Source organism: Nuphar pumila, unplaced genomic scaffold (assembly GCF_984573655.1).
Source record: "Nuphar pumila unplaced genomic scaffold, dmNupPumi1.hap1.1 HAP1_SCAFFOLD_147, whole genome shotgun sequence".
NCBI classification, from domain to species: domain Eukaryota; kingdom Viridiplantae; phylum Streptophyta; class Magnoliopsida; order Nymphaeales; family Nymphaeaceae; genus Nuphar; species Nuphar pumila.
Window position 1 is genome coordinate 80,697 of NW_028323188.1, and position 10,808 is coordinate 91,504.

Sequence of the window (10,808 nt, forward strand, 5' to 3'; positions counted from 1 at the left end):
CCGCATGTCCACAGTCGCGTTGTAGCGACCGATTCGTCCATTTATGGCCGCATCTCGCCTGTTGCCCAGCCGTCCATGGCCGGCATTTTCGCTCAAAACAGGCCATTGGACGGGAGGACGGTGAAAAAAAAACCACTGGCTGGGTACTGTGTTCGTCGTCGTGCCATCCCAATCAGCATCATGTGCGTCTAACGAAATTTGGTTGCATTGTAGGCTTCGACGGACGAGTTGTCGTTGCAATTGGGGGCTGGAAACGACGAGCGGAGGGCTCCGTCCGGGACACGCAAACGCACGCGTGGCACATGCATATGATGATGATGTATCTTTTTTACAACACTACCGCATCCACATGGACATTGGCAACTCCAAGAACTACTTGGGAATTTGTGTTATCATTGCCACCACCTGAGGCAAGCGTACCTGGACCAGCCTGACTTACCATAACCTGACCTGACATATCTTCTTCGTCTTCGTCTTGTACCCTGCAAGAAAGGAGATCAGCCACAGCTGACCAAAATTGACCCGTCAATTCCTTTGGGAGAACATGCATATGCATATGCGTGTTCCTTTTGTTCACCACATCATAAGGCTCAACTCTAGGACGCTAGAGTGTTGGCGTCTCTTTCATCTCATTCACCCGCCACCTAGCCACGAGACGAACAAGTAAAAACGTTTGACTGACCGTAACCAATGTGTGTCACGTTTGCTGACTGGGCAGATAACAGATAGCTGACTCAATACCACAACGCCACAAGCTCGCCTCGATGCATCTCGTGGCAAGGGCAGCGCAGATATCCTCAGAGCATGATGTCTGGTAGATTCACAGAGGAGTTTCTAGGAGGCTAAAGGAGCTGCCTGGTACGCATCATTTGCAATCCCAGCGTATTGGTGTGGCGTGTGGTACCTTGCGATACACGACACGTGCACTGCCACCGTATGTGACTCTTAATGGGCTTAAAAGCAGCTGGGTCTAACTTTCCGTGCATAGAGCGCGTTTGAGCTACTTGTCGAAACACTGCCGATGACGTCACCACCACTTGTTTGCTTGTTCTCATTACGGTGCTTGGTGCAGAGATTCAGCTTCAGGAAACTCTATAAAATGAAGTTTTCTTTCTTTTTCGTGGCAACAGCGCTGACGTTGTCGCACAGCTTGGTGCGCGATCTCGCCCATTTCATGTACTCCTCATTCGCATTCGTTTTACACCAAGCAATATTCAGAGCTTGGTGAGAAACTCTACTTCTAGCGAGAGGTAACGTTGCGATGTGCGTTTCTGCAAGGCGAGTTGAAGTGCCTGTTGTAACCCACCCTCAAGCAAGCCATCTGCAGCACATTGGTGCATCCAAGCTTGTCTCACGTTGATGAAACGTACAGTTGCTGCGTCCATGCTTGATCAAGACTTGCTTAAGGTTTGTGAGCATGGACATGCAGCGCCAAAAACCACCAGGGAGGGCTGGTGCACACTTGCAACCAGAAACCACACCCATTGTGTCTGATTCCAGCAAGGCCCCTTGTGCACATGCAGGCGGCTGAATGGGGCAACTTGCAGTCAGTGCAGCAAGATCCTGTTTCTTCATTCCAGTCATGGGTGATCGACCATGTGAAGGAGTATGCCAAAGGCACAGAGGTGTGCAGCTGCAAGGCTTCCGGTTGTTGCATGTTTCTGCTGCAGTGGTCAATCGCAATGAAAGTTAACAATCTCACCAATCTCACCAATCTGCAAAATGGATCCCTTACATCTGTCACGATACTTGTTTTGTTCTGGATGTTTGATCAGGGCGAGGGCATTGAACGGTCTTCATGCAACAAAGCATGCTCATTGCTGCCTGGTTGATTCGTGGCCATGGACTCAAGACCTTGAAATGTGAAATGCCTTGCACAAGCTCCATCGCTCATTGCAATCCTCATAGAATGGGGCAAGCTGCTCAAAGCAAGGTGCTTTTACCAGCAGACTGTGTTCTGCCAATCAGCTGTAGCTTGCCTTTGATGTGCAGGAGTATGCCAAACGCTTCTCCATCTTCAAGGCAAATGTCGACTTCATTGCCCTGCACAACTCCCAGCACCCTGACAACCAGGTATGTGTGCTTGTGACAACTGCCTAACGGCACACCCTTTCCCTGGCATGTTGGTGAACCAGCACCCACTGTATCTCATCTGTCGTCAAGATGCAAGTTTGACGGGTGGGACAGATGGAGTAAGCTCCAGCTATTCGTAAATGATGACACCAACCACCTCCACCTGCAGGATTGTGCCTTTTTTGAACTCGATTCATGTTTTTTACCTGATTGCATATAAGTGCAGCATGAATTTGTTGAGACCGATCTTGGAGGTCTCTTGTCACACCTCTGATGGGGTCTTGTAAGCCTGCTTTGCAGACCTGCTGTATGCCTCACAATCCAGTGCATACATTGCTAACATGCAGCATTGATCTCTATTTGCCCTCTCCATGTGAATTCCATGACTGCTGGTCTTCAGAAACGAGAGCCTTACCGTGCCTTATCGTAGTTGGAAGCTTCCAATACCCATGCCCGCCAGCTTGCAATGGCTGAGCGAAGAAACATCAGATTCCACGACTGCAGTGAATATATCCCAATCCTGCAAGTACATATGGTCAAGTGGGCACGAGCAACAACACGTCTGGTGGCCCTTGTGCTTGTGACTACTCCATGTGCTGAGACCAAGACGAAGAGCTGACGACTCTTGTTTGCAGATTGGCCTGAACGAGTTTGCAGACCTCACCTTTGAGGAGTTCAAAACAACGAAGCTGGGTCTGAAGCCCGAGCTTGCATCAGAGTACGTCCTCTTGGAGCTGACAATGCAAAAGTGGTTCGACAGCACAAGCTGTCTGCAGCTATGTCATCCCTGCTTGCTCCTTCACAGCATGCATCCCTCCTCTGTGCTGAAATCATAACGGATCACCATCAAGGTACCAATATGCTTGCTGTGGACGCATCCTTCCTTCACATGACGTCTGTGAACTCTGCAAGCGTCTCGTGCTTATTGCACAGGCTGCCTGCATTCAACACACCTGCCTCCAAGGAACACATGCACTTTGTATGAGATGCCAGCTTTCAACCAGACTGTAGAAAAAGTGTGCTTCTGCAGGAAGCCTTATCTGCTGCAGTCTTTCCGCTACTCCAACCATATCGCCCCACTCGAGAAGGACTGGGTCAAGGAAGGAGCTGTCACAGGCATCAAGAACCAGGGCCAATGTGGCTCTTGCTGGGCATTCTCCACGACTGGTTCCATGGAAGGCATCAACTTCATCAAAACAGGTGGGTCCTTTGCTTCCAAAGGTCTGAACCTGTCAATGCTCGGGGCTCGTGTTGAGCTTGTCCAAACCGGCACTTAGGCCTTGGTTGGTGGAGAACGTCAGATTGCCGATCTCAAATATTGCTGACAGAAACCAAAATGCAAACGCAATGGAATAACACTGGGGTTGTCTGCTTATTCTGTGGCAGGTTGCAGGCACTCTGAAGTCTCTCAGCGAGCAAGAGCTGGTAGACTGTGACAAGGACAAGGACCAGGGTTGCGGAGGCGGTCTGATGGACAACGCATTCGAATTCATCATTGCCAACAAGGGTATCGACTCAGAGAATGATTACCGCTACTGGGGCCCTATCTCCTTCTGCAACAGGTGAGCTGTCTGGGAGTATGCAATGAACGAGCCAGCACCAGCTTCACAAGCGCTCCTGTCATTATTTTATGCGCTTGGCTTCGAACAAGTGAGGCATGTTGCATTGTCACAAGGTTGTTGATTCTCTTCTGAGCCAATTGTTTTGAAGCTTGCAGGGATGGAAAACTGGATTCTCAGGGTACCTCAACACTGCCACATATGGTTCAAGGACCATATATGGATGCAGAGATGTTGCCACAGATCATTTACAGTATAGTTTTGAGATCACAATGTACTTGATCTTGGAAAAACACTCTGCTGTTTATGTTGAAGTGACAGCCTCGGTTTCTCTATATGGAACACAGCAGATAAGCAGCCATGATGGACGGTCACATCATGTGACCGTGGGTTGCCTCAGTTGAGACGCTAGTCACTGAAGCTGACAATTGTTACTGGTTGGCAAACGTCCCAGTAGTTGAGGGCACAGCTGGAGCACTGGTCCCAGAAAAGCCAGCCAACTCGGGGAAATGTACCCATAGAAAAGGGCCTGAAACTTGAGATACGCAGGATTCTGACACAGACTATGATTGTCACCTGCAAACACAGTCCATGACAGGCGATGTATCGTGACAGGCGCAAGGAGCATGACCGGACTGTAGTCGAGATTACCGGCTACGAGAACGTTCCCCACAATGACGAGGCAGCATTGATGAAGGCTGTCGCCAACCAGCCGGTTTCAGTGGCTGTGTGTGTGGACGCACCCTTCCAGTTCTATCGGGGTGGCATTGTGGACCGTGCATGCTGCACCGGCCTCAACCATGGTGTGCTTGTTGTTGGCTATGGCGAAGAGAGTGGCAAGAGCTATTGGCGCGTCAAGAACTCTTGGGGTTCTGGTTGGGGTGAGGAGGTGTGTGTGTTACCATTATTGCCTCCATTTGTCTCCACTCGCATAATCAGTGTGCACAGCCCATGGCAGTCCAGTTACATGGCACTGCGGTTTTGTGTTCCTGTTGAGTACTCGACGTCAATTTGGTGATGATCATTCATGGCGATATGTACATGAGCACCGAGTCGCTAAGTTCCCTCCTGCATGTGCGGCGATGGTTCCTCTGTAGTGGCAGGCAACCATCTCTAGATAGCATTTCGAGATAGCATTTCGCCAGATTGTGTGATTTGTGGGTGGAAATACCTGGAGCAGTGGTGAGATACTGACCATCTCCGTATTTAGCAAATCTCTTAAGTCTTTTCCTTACTTTTTTATCCAAGTGTTCTGTCTGTTCTCATTCTGTTAACGTTGCGTTGTCGCTGCTTGCAGGGCTTCTTCCGCCTGAAAAAGGACGTTGGTGGGGAGGGCACATGCGGCGTTGCGATGATGGCATCCTACCCTGTCAAAGACAACAGCAGCAACCCCCCTGTCCCCGTCATCTGTGACGCACAGCTCTTCAGCCTCTTCGAATGCCCCGCAACCAGCACCTGCCAGTGCTCGTTCAACTTCTTCGGGCTCATCTGCCTCGCCTACGACTGTGTACCAAAGACCAGCGTGCCTTGCGGCGGCTCTGACCGCTTCTGCGATAGCAACACACCGATCTGCGACGTCAGCGCGGGCCGCTGCTACAGCAAGGACGGCACGCACGACTCAGCAATGCTCGACATGGTGCCTGCAGTGGAGCGCAAGAGGAGGTGGTATGCAAAGTGGTTGCCGTAAATGCGCTTCGTTTCATCGCGAATGCGCCATTCTCAAAAGTTGACGCATCATCGACTTTCCTCATAGTGAACTCGAAGCGATCGTACCAGCTTACCTCGAGTCAAAGCAATCGCACCGGCTCTCCTCAAAGGATGTCTGTCACCCAGATCCTGACGGATAAGGTGAAGACATTCCGCTTGCGGGGCTTGGGGTCAAATCACAGTTAGATCGCTTTGTAATGCCAGCAAGCACATGTACTGGTGCAAATGCAGCCCCCTTTCCCCATTTAAGTTGTTCTGCCGCCTGGAAGATGGCTGGCTTGTTGTTGACATATTAGTGTGGGCGATTCTTTGCATCCTCAGGTTGTCATCAGGGTTCATTTGACGCTTGACAACCCCTGGTCTCAAGCTCCTCTATGGCTAGCAGAATGGAAACGCCTGCTGACTCAGAGACAGCTTCTCGGTCTGGCAGTGATACATGGTAGCGAGACTATGCACGGCATAGTCACCGCAGCTTGGAGGTTGAGTGCAGTGGGGCTTCTGGGGTTGGGATGCATGTGAGTAGAGATTGCGAAGCCAGCGAGCTACTTATGAGCAGATGGGAGTCAACATAGCAAGTCACAAGCTCGGATGATAGGATCAACGCCCTGAGCCTTCTGAACTTTTGTGCCATTGTGTCTTCAAGCAGTCGCGCTGCAATGGCTGTGGTTGGACCTTGGTGATTACTTGCTCCCCGACAAGGACTCAAATGAGAGTAAGTGTCTGCGTTTTGCGCTGGGCATGCCCAGGGCAGCTATAGGTTAATTTATCTTCGAATCTCCTGTCATTCGAAGATAAATTAGATGTGATGTTTCCATGTGCCGTGCGCCACTTGCATATGAAAGTGATCCAAACAGGCACTTGCCTATCGCATTGAACCTGAGTGCGGCTTCATTGTCTAGAGTGGCTCTTGTATACTAGTCCTGACCTGCAGCAGCTACACAGCTGCTTGTATGTTTCCGGAAATCAAAGATTTGCGTGCTCGCACAGAAGTAACATTATGTCGCGCTGGTGATGTATGTTCGCTTGCTCACATGATGTATCTTTTTACAACACTACCGCATCGACATGGACATTGGCAACTCCAAGAACTACTTGGGAATCCGGGTTATCATTACCACCACCTGAGGCAAGCGTACCTGGACCAGTCTGACTTACCATAACCTGACCTGACATATCTTCTTCGTCTTCGTCTTGTACCCTGCAAGAAAGGGGATCAGACACAGCTGACCAAAAACGACCCGTCAGTTCCTTTGGGAGGTCATCGCAATCCACACTCAGAATCTTTGTCAGGAGATCATCTCCCAACAGAGATTCCAATTTAGTTGCCAAATTCCCACCTTGTACTCCAAGACCTCTTGACCGTTTCAAGAAATTGGTCCATTATAGGCCACAAGATGGGACAATCCACAGTACAATGAACACAGCCTGTGTGAGCATCCCCCAAATGCTCATTGCAGTCGTCGCAGTGATACTGTAAGGGATCCACAAACTCGTAAGTTTGATTTTGACGTCGGCTTCGTAGGGCAAACAACTTACCACTCCTGGCGCTCATGAGAGTTCGAGCCCGAACAGAGGGCAAACTTGACAGATATGGTGCAAGACTGCGTGGTTGTTCACCGATGCACGTCCACTTCCATGGCACTGCAGAGTGCGGCGATGCAACATATCTGGCTTTACCCCCGAATTCGGTACCAACTCCAGATATTCTTACAAACGACAGGGCCGGCAAATATAGGAAAGGCTACCGAAAGACAAACAAAAGAAAAGAAAAAGGAAGACAAAGCACACAGCGACACAAACAAACAACGAAGCAAGTCAGGGCCTTGCCGGTCAGTCTTCAGGCACACTTTGCCTTGCTCCGATCCTCCCTGTCCCTTCGCATGGCGCACCTCATGCGCACGGTGCCGTGGGGCTCCCTGCAACACAGCATTGCGCGAGTGGAGGAAGCCATTACAGCGGTCGCTGTTGCGCTTTTTCAGGTGCCTGTAACTGGAGCGCGGTCGGTGAGTGCGATTCAACAGCTCAAACTCCCCTTGCGGCACGGCGGATTTGGGCTGCGCGACGCAACGTCGCTTGTCGCAGACGCGGCGCTGGTGGCGGGGGCCTCCAAAGCGCAAGCGGTTATGAAGGAAGGCCCGGATGCATGCAAGCCTTTCTCGAGTGTGACAAGGCCGGGGTTGTTGACCGCTTGGCAACGTGCCTTTGATGATGCATCCGAGGCATGCAAATGGGACCAGAGCGCGCGTGACCTGCCAACCGAGTTTGTTGAAGCGGAGCTGCCCGGGGTTCAGAAGTCCGTGTCACGCCTCCTTGGCGATCGCTTGGGCGCGGCCTTCCTTGAAGCTTGCGACACTACCACCGTAGACGGTCGGCGTGCGGCGGCGCGTATCCGCAGTGCGTCCTGTGGACCTGCATCTGCGTGGCTAACTGCGCTGCCCACCGCGCCCACTTTGCGCCTTAGCAATGGAGAATTCTTTGCAGCGGGGCGTCACCTGCTCGGTCTAGGGGTGACAACGGCGGTGGATGTTCCGCCTTGCCACTGCACCGCCGGCGACTCCACGACGCCGGACCACGCTCTCTCGTGCAACCGCAATGCAGGTGAGGCATCGATGCGCCATAACTACTGGGTTTCGGCCTTGCGCCATGCCATCCACCGTGCGGGCTGCGCGTCTAGCGTGGAACCGCAATACAGCAGCCTTGCAGCTGCGGGGGCGCAGGGGGCTGCTGGTCTTCGTCGCGGGGATATTTTGACTGTCTGGCCGGACGGCCGCGTCCGCGTCATGGACTGCGTTGTTACGCACCCGGTGGCCGCATCGTTTGTTCGCGATGCCGCAGAGGTTGCCGGATCCGCGGCAGCGAAGGCGGAGCTGCGGAAGCAACGAGCCTTCGAGGAGTTTGGGAAGGGCTCCACTTACGACTTCATCCCACTCGCCGTGGAGTCGTTTGGCCGCATGGGCTCCGCCGCCTCGCGTTTCCTTTCGGAGCTTGGCGACTTGGCGGCAGGAGGGGGGAACCGGGTGTCCAAGGCTGCCTACGCGACGCAACGTCCCTCGTCGCGGCCGCCGCGCTCGTGGCGGGAGCCTCTAAGGCGCAAAAGGCCATGTCGAATGGTCTTGACATATGCCAGCCCTTCTCGGGCGCGCTGCGGCCGGCGTTGCTGTCGGCCTGGCAACGCGTCTTTGACGACGCTGCCGGCGAGTGCGAGTGGGAAGAGAGCGCCCGGGACCTACCGGCGGAGTTCGTGCTTGAGGACCTGCCCCACGTCCAGCGGGCCGTGTCGAGGCTCGTGGGCGATCATGCGGGCGCGGCCATGCTCGACGCCTGTGACACCGACACCGTGGAGGGCCAGCGAGACACGGCGCGCCTTCGCAGTGCCTCAACTGGCCCGTTGTCAGGCTGGCTTACTGCACTGCCCATGTGGACGGCTCTGCGTCTCACTAGCGCAGAGTTTCGCATGGCAGCCCGGCATCGGCTCGGCTTGGGGGTGCCGTCGTTGATTGACATCCCTCCATGCACCTGCTCCGCTGGCGATTCGACAACGCCGGACCACGCTCTCTCGTGCAAACATAACGCTGGCAAGGCAATTGTGCGCCATGATTCCTGGGCTTCTGCCTGGCGCCATGCCATCCGCCGCGCTGGTTGCGCGTCGAGCGCGGAGCCGCTCTACAGCAGCCTTGCAGCCCCGGGGGCGCAAGGGGCTGCCAGTCAACGTCGGCGTGGTTTGGCCTGACGGTGGCGTCCGCATCCTGGACTGCGTCGTCACGCACCCCGCGGCTGCGTCGTACATGCGAGACGCTGCGGAGGCTGGAGGGTCTGCGGCTGCGAAGGCTGAGGCGCGGAAGCGGGCGGACTTCGAAGCGGTTGGCGAGGGCTCCGCGTTCGGCTTTGTGCCGCTTGCTGTGGAGTCGTACGGCCGCATGGGTGTCGCGGCGTCGCGGTTCCTATCAGAGCTTGGCGATTTGGTAGTGGCGGCGGGTCGGGTGTCTAAAGCCGCTTTTGTCCGGTCCGTGCGTCGGGAGCTCAGCTGCGCCCTTTGCAAGGGCAATGCGCGCATGTACTACAACTCTCTCTTGCATGGACAGAGAGGATCGGAGCAGGGCGAATTGCGCCTGATGGCTGACGGGCAGCGCCATGAGCTTGTCCACTTGCTCGATCCGCAAGGTCGGACAAAGCGGCAGCAACGTACGCGTCCGAGCCAATGGGCGTGCCACACACCGTGACGCCGCCGGGGCAGTGCTGGATGCCCAGGGCAGCGGCCAGACCCGCAACCGCCATGGAAGGCCCCTCGGTGAGCGCGCACTTGCGGGGCTGGACGCGGAGGCCAACGCTAGGCACGCCGCTCTCCCCAGTGAGCGCGTGGAACGCCGCACGGAGGGCGTCGACCTTGCCAACCAGGTTGACGTCATCCGCAATCGCCAGCACGGCAACCGCGGGCGCGGTTGCCCGAGTGCGTTCCAAGATGGGCTGCAGCACCAGGGCGAAGAGCAGCATGGCAAGGGTGTCGCCCTGGCGCACCCCTGTGCGCGACTGGATCGGGGCCGTACCGGCTGGAGCGCCGATGACGTGCAAGTCGGTGGGCGCACCGTACGACCATTGCACATACGGCAGCAGCGCAGGCACGTATTTCTGCACTGCCGCAAACAGCGCAGATCGGTCGACCGTGTTGAAGGCATTGGCCATGTCAACGGTCAGAAGCGCGGCATCGGAGTCAGCAGCCAGCGCCGAGCGGACCGCATGCACAAGCGCTTCCACCCCGCCTGAGACGCCCACCGCGAGCTGCAGGGGCGCGAGCGAGCGCCCAAGCTTCTCACAGGCTGTCATTGCGCATAGGCCGGTGAGGCGGTACAGGACCTCTCCTATCGCTATGGGTCGCGCGCCCCCATCTGGCTTTTGCAGGCCCACGAGGGAGGAGTCCAGCAGCGACGAGTGCCGCGGCAGCGTGCCCGTGAGCATGAGGTTGACGAAGGCCAGAGTGGCATTGAAGGCTGCGGACGAGGCTTTGGTGGCCGCCAAGACGTGCTCGTACGTCATGCCAGTGGGCCCGCCTGCTGAGCCGAGTTTGGCTTCAAGGCGTTTTAGTGCGCGCTCGAGCAACTCAGCGTCTATACGCAAGGGCAGTGTGGCGTCCTCTACGAGGACCGGCGGTTCAGCGAATGGGTGTTTCTCACGGAGCGCAGCAATGACGGCGGGAGAGTGCGTATCCGCCAATGGTGCCGACGCTATCACGCGCGCGCCACGGGTTACGCTACCGAGGCCGAGCATGCGTTCTACACGCAGAGCCATGAGCTGTTCTGCCGACAGGGTGCGGCGGCGTAGGCGCGGGACGGCGGCTTCACGCTCATCGGCGGCGTCATCGTCATCCTCGTCCTCCAGCGCTTGGCACGCCTCTATGCGGACCATGCGGGCGAGGGCGCGCCTGTTACGACCATGACACCCGCGGTTGTCGGCCAGCTCCCGCCTGGGAAGGTC

At 55.4% G+C, this 10,808-nt stretch overlaps 1 protein-coding gene across 1 annotated transcript; it reads left to right on the plus strand.

The window, feature by feature from the left end:
* The first annotated feature begins 1,090 nt into the window (after window positions 1-1,090).
* LOC149811026 (cysteine protease XCP1-like) lies at window positions 1,091-6,234 on the plus strand. Its single transcript, XM_089994039.1, has 8 exons — window positions 1,091-1,153; window positions 1,524-1,625; window positions 1,993-2,073; window positions 2,709-2,791; window positions 3,104-3,273; window positions 3,467-3,635; window positions 4,248-4,521; window positions 4,930-6,234. The coding sequence occupies exons 1-8, from the start codon at window positions 1,100-1,102 to the stop codon at window positions 5,317-5,319; spliced, it is 1,323 nt and encodes a 440-aa protein (XP_089850165.1). The 5' UTR covers window positions 1,091-1,099; the 3' UTR covers window positions 5,320-6,234.
* Window positions 6,235-10,808: the final 4,574 nt, after the last annotated feature.